This window comes from Blennius ocellaris (genome assembly GCF_963422515.1).
Source record: "Blennius ocellaris genome assembly, chromosome: 11".
In the NCBI taxonomy this organism is placed as follows: domain Eukaryota; kingdom Metazoa; phylum Chordata; class Actinopteri; order Blenniiformes; family Blenniidae; genus Blennius; species Blennius ocellaris.
In genome coordinates, this window is record NC_137660.1 from 23752888 (window position 1) to 23769344 (window position 16457).

Below are 16457 nucleotides of genomic sequence, written 5' to 3' on the forward strand. Positions count from 1 at the left end.
CTTACATGAAGAGTTATGGAATATATAATAAATGTAATGCGACCCCCACCGGGCAAATCACACCCTGGTTATATGTGATAAGGCGAAGCATATTATAACTGGTTACAAAAACTGCAATGGCTGTAAAGAACAAGTCAAATACTAATTCCGCTTCCAAATGGATGTCGAGCAACAAGTGCAGAGTATTTTTCAGTGATAAATGTCTTCTGAACCATTGTTGGCTCGAGGCCATAGTATGAGCAAAGCAGCCCTTCATGTGAAGATTTTTTTTTTCTCAGCGCTCCACAGATTTCTCTCCAGACTTCTCACTTTGACCCTCTCTTCTCGATCTGCCTGTATGTTGTGTCTCTTTCTCTTTCTGACAGCGTAATTAACAGGACCATGGGGTGCACCATGTATTACCCATGGAGCGATGTGACAATCATATTACTGGACTCGATTAGGTTGTAGGCAAAAAAAACAAAAAACTCTCCCTCTTCCCAGCATCCTAAACCAGTCCAAACTGTCAACGAGATGGTAACATGTTTTGGCCCAAAATAACTTGAATTACTGTTTTTTTTCCTAGTTTTGCAACAGAGCACATTTCATCCTTGTAACAGCCAATAATGTAATGATGGCTAAAAACATAATAATAACACCCCATATGTAATAACTTTTCAATAGTGTTGTAGTATATTTGATGCACTATTGTAACAACATTTAGCCAATAATGCAAATAATTTAAAATGATTGAAAGAGAATCAAAAATACAAATTTCAAAATGTAATAACTGCAGCCAATATTGTAATAATACATGAATAAAACTGCATTTATTCAAATAAAAGCATAGTTGTGCAGGTTTTGTGTCTTTCCTATGAAAAATCGATAGAGTGGATGAAGTGTTCATCAATATTCTTTCATTGAGGACACATACCATGCATTTGGGCTCATGACCTTTGTGTGTGGAGTTTGCATTTTCTACCTATGCATGTCTGTTTCTGGGTTCTTTGAGTTCCTCCAACAATTTGACGCTGAGCTGCCCGTGGAGTTGAATGTCATTGTGTGTGACCTTTCCAGGTGACCCGTGGTCAGTCAGATGAAGTGGTATAAAAGATAAATGAATGGATGTAAGTGCCAATAATAAAAAAAAAATCCCATGTACAGTATCGTGCATGTTCGTCCCATGGTGTGTGTTTGCGTGAATGCCAGGTTCATCCATACCCTAATTATGCGCGCATGACCTGCAGGATAACTGCACAAATGCAATTAACACACGGTCCCTGCAGTCTCACTTTGATTTGATAGTCAGTGGTGGAGACCTAAAACAGTGCAATTATGGCTTCAGAATAACTTTAAGATGACAGGTGACTGGTCGATAGCAGGCTTTTTATTCCAGGTAATAGTGATTTAGTTAATTTTAGATATCAGACCAAAGCAGCTCACTGAGCAATTGAGACATAAAATGACAGATATGCAGATTGTGAGAAGACGTTTTAGTCTTTCTCATAACAATACATCCAAATAATAGCACCAAATGAAAGCAAGCAGCAATTTTGTATCTGAAATTGTGTTTGTTTGTTTTTTTGTGTTAAATATGAAGAAAAACCCTGCTTTAAGGCTTGTACAGCCTGTATGTCTTGTAAGTGTATTAGCTGCGATAGTGTCTGTTCATCCATCCATCCATCCATCCATCCATCCATCCATCCTGCACGGTGTTGCACTTTTCTGGCATCGGACGTGGCTATTTTCTGCTCCTGATGCCTTAAACTTATCTCACTGTATGATTTCAGACCACCGATTTTAAGCCACAATCAAATAAACTGCGAAAAGAGCAAAGTAGTGATAAATCATCTCACACGATATAAATGCATACAAATGTGTTGCGGAGGCCTTCTGCACTACACACACGGCAAAACATGAACCCTATGTGTTTTCATCGAAGCCAGATAATCTTACCATGTGTGCTTCTCCAACGTTGCCACGTTCAAACAGTTGATATTTATTACTTTGCATTTATGACGTCATCACAGGGTTTTGAGCGAGGGCCGAACGGGCCTGCAGCCAACAGGAGAGCGCGTGCACGTGACAGCTGACATCTTCTTTTGGCTCTTGGTATTTTTCTTTCTAGCAGTGATTGTAGAGCAAATACCGTCTTCCTGTGTCTTCATGATTACTTTCATTCTTCGTCAAGAAGTGGGGTGGAGGGGTGGAGGGGTGGGGGGAGGGTGTGTAATAATAGGAAGCAGGCAAGCTCTTAAAAATAATCTGCCTCAATTTCATAATTAATCTGTGCTAGGTTTTCACACAATTAGCACGTTAATTAACCCAAAACTGCCAGCACTGGGGGTGGGGGAGCGTGTGTGTGCGTGTGTGTGTGTGTGTGTGTGTGGGGGGGGGGGGGGGGGGGGGGGGAGTATGACTTATCTATTAGACACTGTGATAAAACTAGGAGGAAAACAGAGGATTGGTTGGGTTCTCGGGGACGGAGGAGGCGGACGGAGATGAGACGGAGGTTAGAAGGTGACAGGAGAAGTTTGGAGGAGCACGCGGCGAGGAGGACGATCAGCAGCCGCACGCATGAAAGGAGGTCATTTCAGGAACGCGGCGATGAGCCGACAAGACAGACAGAGAGGAACAGTAGGTAAAAGATAATAGAAACTATACTTGGTGTGTGTTCTTTTATGTATGTGGCACGTGAGCGGTGTGAGAGAGAGAGAGAGAGAGAGAGAGAGAGAGAGAGAGAGAGAGAGAGAGAGAGAGAGAGAGAGAGAGAGAGAGAGAGAGAGAGAGACTGTGTTTGTTCATCCTAGATTAGACAGCAAGTCAGAGAGGGGGTGCACACAGGGGAATGAAGTAAAAGTTACTCCAGCTGTACTTGTGTTTCAACCCTCTTTTCCAACGTCTCCAGACGTTACCAGACGACTCAGAGCACTTACACACACTCTGCCACACACACACACACACACACACCTCAGAGTGCATCAGTGACTCTGGGATTGCCTGTCGGGCCTGGCGAGGGGCGGAGGGGCATTTGTTCCCCAGAACAACTCGTGGGTCCACCTCGTTAATCTCCATGAGGACAGAGATGCTAAGGCAGCAAATTAGTAGCAAGTGGAGTAAAAAAAAAAAAAAAAAACAGTCATAGGGGAGACTAGTAAAAGAACATCCAAACTACAGGGGTAGGTTTTAGTTAAACACAAGTTTTTTAGTTTAACACGTACAATGTTTTATGACCTTCCCTCTGCCTTTAACAGATGATGATGAGACTTAAATGAAGAAAGCTTAACTTCTCTGCTGTGGCTTTGGCCCTCTAGTGCCTTTTAGCAAAAGCAGCTGACCAGACAAATACAAATGACTAAAGCCACATGTGTATGGTGCAGTGTCTCGGTTCGGGTCATTAGCGTGTGTTTACTGTGCGTATTTCCATAAAAGTGTTTGTTGGCATCAGTCTCCTAATAATTGTAACTCAACTATATACACCACAAGGATGAATGATGTTTATGGCGAATCAAATATCATCTATAGAGCATATCTGAACTATTTCAGCAGTCACAAAATCTTTACACTGCAACTTGATTTCATCCATTCACATCCCCACTCACATGTCACATGCTTGACCTCCAAAGGGATTTGTGTTGCAGTGTATTGGCCGTCGACACCGAGACACACAGCAGATGAGGGATCGAACCACCAACCTTGGACTGGAGGGCGAGTTGCTGAACTGAGCCACACAACCAATCCAGTGTACATCCCAAACAGTTCGTTCAAACAAAGTGGCATGCACAGGAAGGGTTTTTTTCATGTTAAAATGTAATTTGCAACTAGTATATTTCTTATGCGTTTATTCATTCCATCACCTATGAATCTAACTACTGTACTGGATGTTGGGAGGCCACGTGTGGCCGGAGGGCCACCAGTCGCCCATGGGTGATCAACGTAAAGCGATTAAAATTCATGCTGCATGAAAATGACAGCAATTAAAACTTGATGCTCTGACATGATGCAATGCATAAAGTTTTATCTAGAACTTCGGCTGCTTTTAAAACAAAAGCTTTTCAACCTTCAGAGCTGCAGGCATGTGGTAAGATTTCACAAGAACTGGTCTATGATCTCAAAAAAGAGCTCCTCATTTCACCTGTCTGTGTCTCGTGTGTGTGTGTGTGTGTGTGTGTGTGTGTGTGTGTGTGTGTGTGTGTGTGTGTGTGTGTGTGTGTGTGTGTGTGTGTGTGTGTGTGTGTGTGTGTGTGTGTGTGTGTGTGTGTGTGTGTGTGTGTGTGTGTGGAAATGTGTGAAAGAAGTGCACCACAATTGTCTCACAGTGTCAAAGCGCCATTATACTGGGAGACCAAACCGGTGAGGTCACACCAGACGCGACAGCAACACTTTTAAACATCACACAGTGGGAAACAAATGAGCCTCACTCACCGATCATGTGATTCGCGACGTGAATCTGGATCTCTCGTTCCGTCTCAAACGTCATTTGGCATTTAATACACTGGTAGGTCTTTTTCTACAGGAGAAAAACATAAGAAAAATGACATTACAACTCATAATTAAAAAAAGACATTGAATTTGGAATTAAATTAAAACAGCTGTTAACATTTTATGGCGACACGGGCGTATGTGCAACTTTGTCAAATTTCTCAGATGATTTTTTGTCACTTCATTTTATATCCAGGCTTCAGTCGTCAGCCGATCCGCCACAAAGATTGCCTGCCTCCATGGTTTTGCTCCAGCTATTATCACCCTCCTGCTTTGGTTCATATCGGGAATAGAAAACAACCTCACAGGCCCATCTGATTTTTAAACCAATACGACATTTTACTGACGTTTGAGTATGAATGAGACTGTGGTGTTCCATCAAACAAAAACAAACTTTCAACCTGTTAACATTTTTTACAGTCACAGTATTAAATATGCTCATGAAACACACTGGTTTGATTGAGAATGCGACCAAATCAATTTAGTTATTTTTGATAAGACTACGTTTTATTTATTTGCAGTACTAAATATGTTCATTCCCCTTGTCCTAAGCAATAATCAGGGTGTGAGTCACAATGTAACAGTGTTCAATTAAATTAATATTTAACCTATTTTTTATTTAAGAATATAAAGAAGATGAATTAAACTAGACTTCAAACGACAGAAAAGGGCATGTTTGCCCCCTTTAAAGTCAATATTTTACACGAGGGAGATGTGAACCTCACAAAATCTTGCACTAAAGTTCAAGTCTTCGGAGAGTAAGTAACAGAGAGCCACATTTGGATACGCAAATACATAAGCTGAGGATTTGCCGGGTGTGTGAGAAGGAAATTACTGAACGAAAGAGAGCATTAAGGAAAGAGACAATGAAATGAAGGGATGGATGGAGATGAAAAAAGAAGGCGAGACAGACAGAGAAATACCAGAGAAACATGGGTGAGAGACACAAAAACAAAAGGAGAGAGGAGCAGAGGCTCTGCTTATCCATTCACTGCACATAGCGATCACTCATGCACAAACACATACAAAATACACAAAGGCCCCACTTCTGCTAAGTCTCTGCTGCTTCAGCCTGGCAGATAGACGCACGCACGCACACACACACACACACACACACACACACACACACACACACACACACACACACACACACACACACACACACAGAAATCTTACTTTGTCTGCTTTGTGCTGTTAGACTAAGCAGAAACAAAGGTGCAGGTAAGACAGAGGGTCCAAGGGAACTGTCTTGAATGCGCGCACACACACACACACACACACACACACACACACACACACACACACACACACACACACACACACACACACACACACACACACACACACACACACGGCAGGTCCCGGGGAACCTAACTGTCAATATCAAGTAGAGCGAACAGCTCCCACAATGCCTCAGCACGCCCCAGCCGCAGGACCCAGTGGGGCTCAGCTGACACACACCGACATACACATAAGCGCACGTATGCAAGCTACAGACACAAAAAGTGGCAGCACGCACCAAAACTTCACACACACACATACACACACACACACACACCTCATGCAAACATGGAGTTCAGCGGGAGACTCTCACTCTCCGGAAAATGTCTCCATCTGTTAAATGCTCTTCAAGTTTCAAATGTGGTAGTGGCCATAATTACATGGTGCAGCGATTCGTCTGCCACACTGCATGCGCACTCCTGCTCATTTTGGCTAATGGCTTTGTCAAGCAGAACAAAGCAATCTTAATATTTTAAATGCACGTGATCTTGGCACAGACCGGGCCGCCGATTTGTTGTCGTATCTTGAATCCCGTTGTCCGTTCATCTCACCTTAGGTGCAGGCGAAGCCTCGGCCTTCTTCCCCCCTGCACTGGTTTCGGGGCTGACCTCGGGGTGGTCCGACTGGACGTGACTCTCCAAGTCCTCCACGCTTTCAAACTTCACACCACACTCTGGACACCTCAGCCCAACCATGGCCTTCTCCCCATGTGTGTCTCCAGGTGTGGTGGCTCCTCCCTGGCTGGGACTCTGCCCATTTGTGCCCCTAACGCGGAGGAAAGTTTGATTAGTTTTAACTGAACTTAACCCAATCGGAAATATATGTGGATAGCCAAAAGGCACTATGAAATATTTGCCCACCTGCTCATGCAACCAGCACAGAGGCCGTAAGGCAAACCATTGACATCCAGCTTCACCAGCTCTCCTTTGTTCTTGAACTCCTTGAGGCAAAAGGCGCACTTATACAGCTTATGCTGCTGCAGCTGCCCATTAGGGGATGAAGAGGCTGAGCCGTTCCCCCCACCTGCTCCTCCATTCCCACCTCCTCCTCCAGGTCCTCCAAGTGTAGAACCAGTGGAAAGCTTCTGCATGTGGAAGGTGCCGTGGATCTTCAGCTCCAGGGTGGAGGTGACGGTCTGCATGCAGACGACGCAGCGGAAGCCGGTGAGGGAGTTGCGGAGGTCAGGGTGCATCTGGCAATGCTCTATGAACTCCTCCTCACTCTGCAAGGGCATCTTACAGATTCGACAGGTTCCTGTGTCCAGGCTTTTACTGTGGGTCACCTGGAGAGAAGGGGAGTTAAGAATGTAAATACAGTAGGGTAGGATTTGCAATGCAAACAGACGAAGCTGATAAATGATCTCAGTATAAAGGGGGGAAATATTACCTTCATTAAAATACAGAGCTTTAAAACTTCACCATTCATTAAAAACTTGTCTTAATGTTACAGATGTTTCAGTTCGTTTGTAAATTATGGGATATCCAGGCTACATTTTTATTTTAAAAGTGTTATTAGATGGGTCAGAACTGCTGGTGATATTAATATGCAGGGGCGACAAATTCTACACCAATTCAGAACAAACAGGGGTGACATAGATCAGAGGAGTTCCTCTGTTCCACATGATCCTCAGCAAATTATAAACAGGTAATACACACAAAACTCATTATTCATTATTGTGTCGCTGTGATAAAAAAAAAAAAAAAATCACATTTCTATATTATCTTAATGACACAGATACTACACAGTATCTGCAGCTGCATTATGCAATATTTCCCTTGTAGAAAGCAACATTTTTTCAGCAGACTATTGCAGCGCAAATTGCTCCTCTTAGGACAGTTTAACATTTTCTTAAGTGTGAATTCAAAGCGGCTGAAAAAGTTTCACAATCAAAAGACAGGAACACAAACAGAAGGCAATCCCGCCACAAGAGAGAACTAAAAGCATTCATCTGCACAAACGGTGGCATTGTTATACCTGCGAGGGAGATCCCTACAACAAGTCCTCCTCTCTAAATTAAATCTGGAACTAGAAGCAGTTTAAAAGGCAAGACAAATAAAGGCAAGAAAGCGGTAAATGTCAAAGTACCTTGTGTTCGGTAAGTGTGAGCAGAGAGGGGAACCGTTCGCCACATATGGGGCACATATAGTGTTTGGCCGGCCCTCGGTGTGTCTGAGCGTGTTCGCGGAGTCCGTTCTCGGAGAAGAACGTCCTGGAGCACACGTTGCACTTGTGGTTCCCTTTGATGAAGTCCGCCTTCTTCTTTCGAGAACCTGATATCGCATGAGAAATAAACAAGGACGGTGACTTTACAAAGAGGACGTCAGAAAGCGATCGGCGTGTCAGAGAGGATCAATCATTACCGGCGTCGTCCTCCCCTGGCCGGATGTTGTGGTCTCGCAGCCGGTGGTTCTGCAGGAGGGACTCCATGGTGTAGGCCGCTCCGCAGATATCACAGGCATACATGGGCTCCGAATTGTCCAGCTCCTCTTCACCCCCGCTGGCCTCGTGGCTGTTGGCGGTTTCCCCTCCTTGGCCTGACCCTCCTCCCACAACGCTGCCCTTCAGGAGCATGTTCTGCAGATCGGCTTGCTCGGCAACGGCAACCGTTGCCCTCTCTACGACGCCTCCATTGCCACTTCCGGCTCCTCCTCCTCCTCCTCCACCTCCTCCACGCTTCGAGGTCTGCGCCAGTCCATTGGGCGTCCCGTTCTGACTGCTGCTGTTTCCAGTACCGCCTCCGTTGCCGGTGATGTTGCCGCCGTCGAAGACGCAGTGCTTTTCTCTCAGATGTCTCTCCAGCAGGGAGACGGCATGGAAAGCTTTGCCGCAGAAGCGACATGTGAACTTCTTGCTGTGCGTGGTGATGTGACACTGCAGCTCCACTTCTGTTCCAAACGTCTCCCCGCAGAAGATGCATTTCCTGGGCTTTAGTCCTGCGAGTTGAAAATCCAGTTCAGGCTCAATTTAATTTACAAAACTGCTTTTAGAGATAGTGCATCTTCTGACACTCCTGTTTATATCTTAATTATATCATGAATTAAACTGCATTTCAGTTTTTAAATTGTCTTTGAGTATGGCAAGTGCAAGATCAACAATAGTGAGTGTTTTTTTTACTGTCTCAAAAAGGGTAAATGTGAAGACATTACAGGGATAGATAAGACTTTTAATTCATGCTGTCGCCTCAATATAGAAGAAAAAAACCCTTCATGATGCAATAAGACAAAACATGACCTGTATGACTGAGAATTGTCACAGACATGATCACTATCTTCCTGTTTTACAGAGAATTTGTTATTGTCCCTGCACATTTAGGCCCCAGAATCTGAGAGTAGTTGCACCGTACCTGCACCAAGTCCTCCTGGAAGGCCTGACCTGTGTCCCAGGTGGCTATGCTTGACATGAAGCTGAAGATCCGCCTCTTTCCTGAAGTCCCAGGCACAAGCTGTGCAGCGAAACAGCTTCTTCTCATTGCTATGCTTTACTGCCAAATGCACCTAAATCACAAACCCATAAAAACTCGTTTGTTTTTTTTTGTTTTTTTTAACAAAACCTCTAACGATAACACTTTTACTTGTAGTATACTCCTTAAAATAAAAAGAAAGAAAGAAAGAAAGAAAAAAAACTCTTGAGGCTGCAGGAGACTCTCTCATTTACCTGTATGGAGACTTTGGAGTCAAAAACCTCCTGACAGAGAGTACAGTGGTACAGGACAAATGTGTGCATGTCCAGCAGGTGCTTCTGCAGGTCGTCCACCGAGGAGAACTGTTTATCACAACTCTCGCACACATACTGAGTCGACGTGGTGGTGTAGTGCACCGTCAGGTGCTGCAGCAAAGCCTCCTGGGATTCAAAGTCCTCCTTGTTGCACTGCGGGCAGGACTGACGCCTCAGCAGCATCTCCAGGTGCGACTTCAGGTGGGCTTGGAAGCCCTCAAAACTGGAAAACCGTAAGTCACACTGGTTGCACGGGTAATCTCCATTGCTTCCCATGGACGGCGTGGAGTCGCCACCCAGTCTGTGGCGCTTTGGAGAGGAGATCTCGACGTCGGACGAGGCGGGGCTGAGGTCGGCGACTTTCGCCTGCCGCTTGTTGTTGGCCAACGGGATGTTCTTATGGTTCTCCTTAATGTGCTTGGTGAGCTTGAGGAGTGAGCCGAAGATAGGAGAATTCGTGCAGTAAGGGCAGGAGTAAACCTGTGCATGGACAATAACTTTACTTTTTTAAGATTATCAAACATTGACAAAGACTGAACTTTTCCCTGTACAGTGGAGAGAAAAAAATAAGAACACAAGGGAAAACAAGACAATGATACACAGAACTCAGACAAGAGGAAACAAGCATTGGTCATAAATTATCATCACAACAAGAAACTGCTAGCTCAAATATAAAAACTGACACTAGTGCTGCAGGATTACAGTATGCATGCATTTCTTTGAGTTGTGATCAATAGTTAAAAAATTAATAACATGCATTGTATAAACTCTTTCATGCACAACCTGAGTTTCAGATTAACAATCAGATTTCCTATTTTTGTTATTTTGCTTTGTTGAAATTAACAAAAATACATGTATCAGTTTGAAAGTGATTGAAAAGATACATTTTGATTGGTTAATAGTTATCATCCATTTCTCTCCTTTAGCCCTTTAGCAATGAGAAGTCTAAACGAGTATGAAACGAAAACTATGTCCAATGCTGCCATTTCCATTCATTTAATTCATCTTTATTTTCTGAAAGAAATCATTTAAATATCCATTTCCATTCAGCTTTACGACTTTAAATCAATTGTATTTTCATTCATGTCATTTTCATAGTGATGCTTATTGTTTTTATGTGAAATACGTCAGTGGGAGTCAGTTTGCTTTTTCAAATCAATAACAATAAAGGCTTTCCAATTCAAATCTTTTACTTTTAAAAGGTTAATTTTTCCCGCCAAGGGTGATCCTTGACTATTCTCACCTCCATGAAGGACTGAGATGCCGCCTGCAGGACAGGAGACTCCAGTTTAGCTATGGCTCCTCCAGATGCAGATCCGCCGCCTGTGGCGGACGTGCAATGTGTCTGCTGGATGTGTTCCGTCAGTGACGACTCCGTCAGGAAGCCCATAGAGCACTGGTTGCAGAAGAAGGCATGATTCCCCTCTAGGGTGGAAAAATGATGATATTTACAATGAACAATTAATACGCTGATCTAATAAGCTGTGCACGTGTTCATTTTGCGCTTCATACAACTTTTATCTTCCCCCAACATGTAATTCTGCACCCCATACAGAAAATGGATGGGAAAATTATATCTCCTCTTAAGGATCTTCCGGGTCCTTTTGGGAATACATTCTCTGAGACACAAAGAGCAAACATATGATCCTTATTACTGAGGAACAATTCATCATTTAAATTGGGTATGACACTGAACATTTTTGTTATGAGTCATGTGGTTCAAACCAAAAGTATTTGTTGTGTGAAGTCTTGATGAGTGACACTCACAGCCTCTCATTGGTTGTCATGCACTCCACTATACAAGGAATTCAGAAAACCACTGACTGGATAAAGTACATACTTTGTGGTGACGTTCAGATCGCGGTGATACCAGTGAGCACTGGTGTCCAGATGGTTTACCGATTTAAAATTATGATTAATTCGCACATGTTGGATACAATAATAAGCATCAAAGAAATAAAAAAAAACATTGATTGTCGTTCAGAGGTTCCATAAAAAAAATTACAACATCCTAAGAAATAATAGTTGAGCATAATAACTGATCAAATGCAGGTCTCTGAATGAAAGTAGATTATTTGTACCATTGTAATGATTCCATGCTGCTTTGCTCCTCACCAAAACTTTAAAGACAAATTACTTGGATGCTGTCTGTGTCTTTCAACATTTGCCCTGTGATAAACTGCTTCCAAGGTTTAGCCTCAGTTTGACCTCGCTGTGGCTGCGATATGGCCGAGGCCCCCTTCTGTGCTTCAGCTCAGTGTTAAACGTACCTAATGTGGTGGATCCCGCCATGATCCCACCGGGCAGACAGTGGGACACTCGGATGTGTTCCTGCAGAGAGTTAATGTCTCCAAACATGTCTGGACAGTAGTTGCAGTGAAACGCCGTGACGTTTGTGAACTGCAGCAGAGGAAAAGCCGCCGCCGTCCCCGCGTTCCCCCCGCTGGCTCGGTGAGCTTTGCGCACGTGTTCGTTGAGGTTGTAGAGCGTTGGCAGTGTTTCCAGGCAGAGCTGACACGTATGGCTTTGTTGTGGCTTGTCTGCGTGGATGGTCTTCAAATGAATCTCCAACACTGCTAGACTGTGGAAGTCTCTCTTCGAGCAGTAAGGACACGAGTACGTCACTTTACCCCAGCTCCCTCCTCCACCTGTGGAGTCGGATATACACAGGTCCACCTTCAAATTACATTTAAGAAGGAAGCATGTCTACAAAACCCCAGTCTCACTCACAAGATTTTGCATTACGCGCCAGCTCGGGCACATAATAATTCTAATACTACCTACTTCAGAATAACTGGTATTGATAAAGTTGAAATATTCAGGCCTTGTCAGATGATGACACATCCATGCACAATGGTGGTTGGTGTAAGTTTATTAGACTGATTATGATAAATGTATATTGCATTTATCATCTGAAAATCAAAACGATGTAAACGTTCAAATTAAAAACTAGGATAGTGGTTGTGTTCGAAAATGTCTCTCCAAGGCTCTTATATCTATGGGCTAATTGTTCATTTACCTCTTCAAGCTTTGATTCAAGTAATTGTCAAAAATAGCGATTGTATTGTATTGTAGTATTTTCACAACTGAATTATTGTTTTTCTCTTCCTGTGAAGCAGTAGTCCAAATGCCTGATGAATTATTCTGCACTCAGGGACGATCTTGTTACTCCGCTGCACTTCACCAAAACATTTGGAAGTTGGCCTCGAGCTGGTGACTAAGAATGTCAATCAAATCTGGAACACGCCTCTTTTACCCTGAAGTGTTTTTACTGGAAATCAAGTGTCGCTCAGACATTGTTTCACTTTAGGAGTCATCAGGAAATATAGTCATTAATAATGTCCTCTTCTGTGCCAAACTGACCGACATACCTCCACCTTGATGGCCCAGGCTGATTCCCATGTCCTCCACAGCGTCGGTGCCTCTTCTGCGTCGTTCACTCCCCTGGATGTGCTTCAGCGTCGAGTCGGGCGTGGAGCCTCTCTCCAGGCTGGCGCTGGAGTCCGGAGTGGCCGAGCTCATGGAGGCCACACTGCCCAGCGGGGGGTCCGGGCTGGCAGCGCTGTGATTGGAGGAGTCGGGCTGACGATGGCTGTCTAAGTGGCAGTAGACGTCTTCCACGGAAGGGAATTGTTCTGAACAGACGGGACACCTGTGGGTACGAAAGAAGGACTTGTAAAACTGACGAAGCACTTCACGTCATCCAAAAAAGCAGCTCGAACAAAAAGCGGGACGCCGCAGTACTTGTGTTTGCGGTTGGCGTGCTGCGTCTCGATATGCGTGAGGAGGGAAGCCTCGTCCAGGAAGATCTCGGGGCAGTGGATGCACTGCAGGTCGGCACGGTCGGACAGCTGCGGGTGTCTGGTCAGCACGTGCTTCTCCAACTCGTCGGTCTGGCTGAACGTCTCCTCGCAGTAATCGCACATATAGAGGTCCTGCTCCAGGTCGCCCTCTCCTCCCGCTCCCTTCTTCCCTCCATCCCTCTCGCTCCTCATCGCAAGGTGCTCTCTGTTCTTCCGATGAGCCTGGCGGGGTCACAAAATACTCAGGATTGTAGAACGACACTGCTCTTGAGCAGGGGGGAGAAAAAAGCCATCCTCGTTCCTCATTGTAAGACAAGACCCTAGCTTCCATATTGTACATTTCAATCAGTCACTTGTGGGCATTCTTTTTCTTTTTAAATTCTCTGGAGCCCTCTCATCCTCTCAACGGCATATGTTGCATTTGCGATTGTTCCACTGTGCCATTAGGTAATGGCAGTGCTCCTCACAGGTTTACATGACAACGTGTATTTAAAATGACTTCCTTTTGAACTGAGCATAAGAGCATAAGTGCAAAAGCTAGAATTCATGACGTGTTTACCTGCATGTGGCCCTGCAGAGACGAGGTGGAGGAGAAGCCGCGTTTACACACACTGCACTTGAACGGTTTGCTGGAGCTAAACATAAAAACGGAAAAGAAAAAAAAAAAAAAACCCACACGCAGATAAAAAAAATTAAGTATCAATTAAATCCAATAGTTGTTTTGATTTTGCGGAGATCAGAAGCAGCTACCTGTGTGTCTTCAGATGAATCTTCAGGTGATCAGAGCGGGAAAATGCAGCTTCACACTCCTGACAGCTATACTTCTTATCTCCTGTATAATAATGATAATTAAATCAGAAACAAATCACTTCGGTTGATGACAAAACATCTGATTTGATCAACTGTCCTTGTAGTCCCAGTAGCTCCAATCACTATCACACACAAAAAAATAACCAATAACAAAAGTTTGTAAAGAAGTAGTGAGCACTGAAATGCTATTCAGGCGTAGTGAACATTACCTGTGTGGAGTTTGACATGGCGGTCTCTGCTCCTCTTGTGTTTGAACAGACGGCTGCAGAAGGTGCACTTGAAAGGCAGCTTGTCGCTGTGGATCTGCTCGTGGCGCTTCAGGTAGCTCAGACGGCTGACGGGGATCACAAAGAGACGAGGCATGAGCAGAGAGCATGCGGAGATTAAGCGTAATGAAGATGTGTCATTCAAAACATGTCGACCGCAAACAGAGTTCAAAACGTATCTCACGTCTCACACGTCAGACTGAGACAGAAGTTTAAAATATGCTTGTGATATGCCATTATATAATATGATACTATTATTATTTTAAGTTTTCACAATTTCTTTTTTAGCCGTGAAATTGTTTTGACACGTTCCGTGTACATATCCGCTACGTCAATCTTTAATCTATTAGTTCAAAGACTAAAACTGAAAATGAATATTAATACTAATAGGCTGACATTTCATACTATTACGGATAAATTATTTTGTGATCCTCGTGTGTTCAAAACTGTGGAAGGGGAAGTATATGATCAACTAATCAAATCACTTGAAGTGGTACTGTTAAAAGATTGAGATTTAATTTATTTATTACAACTTTTGATTCAAGTTGGGAAATGCTGCTCTCACCAGTGTTAACCTTTTATCTACAAAATGAACATATTTAGTAAGATTTTGGATAAAATTCCAACAAGCTAACGTGTATTGAAGACACGATAAAATAAATGAGATATACATGAAATAGGTGCAGATCAACCTCAGTTTTAAGAATTTATGGGGGGGGTGGGGGGGGGGGGCATATCTGCTTTTATAGGAATGAAACACTGCAGTTTTTCTTACTTTCTTTAATAGTTTAAAGCATAATAAGAGAAAAATATTTGGTCAAAAGCATCATGATTCAACACATAATATGTGAAAGTCGGTAACATAATCGGATGATTATTTAATCCATAAAATAAATAGATGTATTTGAGTGTTTTGGTAATTTTTTCACAAAAATCTGTCAAGAAATGCATCAGATGAAATTAGATTTTTAGAATCAAAATTGAGAATTTTTTTTTTATTTGAGTCAGCTGTACACTAAAAGACAGTTGTTATATTACATTTAATTTTAAAAACTGAACTTCAAAACTCCAAAATCACACAAACAAAATCAATAATCCATAAAACTCCAGGAGTGCAAATTTCAGAATTTCACATCATCCAATATAAATGGATAGAAATTTTTAAAATGGCATTAACTACCCAACAATGCCAATGCTGACTGCTTGGGAGAGAGAGGGTGAGAGAGTGAAAAATCATACTCTTTACTGTATTTATAACCATTATAAAATTTGATTTGGGGTCACGGCCCATTGCTTGGGGAAACACTGATGTAAGAGATTAGAGTGAATCCATTTTGCCACATGTGGCCGTGAAGGCAAAACTTAAAGTCAAGTCTTTTGGTTAGTCATAAGAATGCACCAAGAATAACACAGCTCGATAGAGTGAGTAATACAGACGATAAAGATACTGATACTGACGATGACTCTGCGTGCGTGCGTGCGTGCGTGCGTGACAGCTGTTCTTAAAATGGGTCTTGACTCAGTCCCTGGAGAGGTGAGTGAGAAATGTATTCACCTCATTCCCTTCACTGTGTGCCTTCGCGGTCGGTTTTACCAACGTAATACTGACATACAGTACAGGGGTGTTATTTGTGTACAGTGACGTGGTGTTTCAGCCTACTTGCAGCGCCCCGGGGAACCAAACGGGGAGGGGAGGAGGAGGGGGGGGGTTTGATACCTGAAGGACTTGTCACAGAACTGGCAGGGGTACGGCAGGCCTGCGCCTCCTTCCTCCTCGCCACCGGTGGCCATGCCAAGGTCACAGCAACCATCGGGCAACTGGGAAGGCGATGCAATGTCTTTACTGGAAGGCGAGGAGGGCACCCAGGACAGACCCGCGGGGTCATCGTCACCATCTGACAGAAAAAAGATTGAAATATATATATATAAGATTTATTTGCAGTTGGATAACACAAGATGTACCGTTTGCACACAGCTGCAGAGCTCTGGAAAAAAAAAAAAAAAAAAAAAAAGACAGGTGGGCACAGACAGAAAGAGTGGGGGTAAAACGTGGAGCATTAGAATGATTAAGAATAAGTTTCATCTTTCTTGGAAGGCAAAAGGCGGGAGAGGCAGCCTGTGG

General features: G+C 43.5%; 1 protein-coding gene across 5 annotated transcripts in view; it reads right to left on the reverse strand.

The window, feature by feature from the left end:
* The window catches only part of znf423 (zinc finger protein 423), a 158162-nt gene that overhangs the window by 69731 nt on the left and 71974 nt on the right, over positions 1 to 16457 (reverse strand). For 4 of the 5 annotated variants that reach the window (XM_080504950.1, XM_080504948.1, XM_080504947.1 and 1 more), the window contains 15 exons: positions 16053 to 16230; positions 14279 to 14403; positions 14010 to 14091; positions 13819 to 13894; positions 13201 to 13481; positions 12828 to 13108; positions 11727 to 12104; positions 10700 to 10881; positions 9397 to 9936; positions 9086 to 9236; positions 8103 to 8675; positions 7828 to 8012; positions 6603 to 7024; positions 6294 to 6507; positions 4405 to 4489 (listed from right to left, as the gene is read on the reverse strand). In XM_080504950.1, the coding sequence (XP_080361076.1) occupies positions 4405 to 4489; positions 6294 to 6507; positions 6603 to 7024; positions 7828 to 8012; positions 8103 to 8675; positions 9086 to 9236; positions 9397 to 9936; positions 10700 to 10881; positions 11727 to 12104; positions 12828 to 13108; positions 13201 to 13481; positions 13819 to 13894; positions 14010 to 14091; positions 14279 to 14403; positions 16053 to 16230 (3753 nt within the window). The remainder of the gene's footprint in view (positions 1 to 4404; positions 4490 to 6293; positions 6508 to 6602; positions 7025 to 7827; positions 8013 to 8102; positions 8676 to 9085; positions 9237 to 9396; positions 9937 to 10699; positions 10882 to 11726; positions 12105 to 12827; positions 13109 to 13200; positions 13482 to 13818; positions 13895 to 14009; positions 14092 to 14278; positions 14404 to 16052; positions 16231 to 16457) is intronic. The other variant, XM_080504949.1, reaches the window with a different exon arrangement.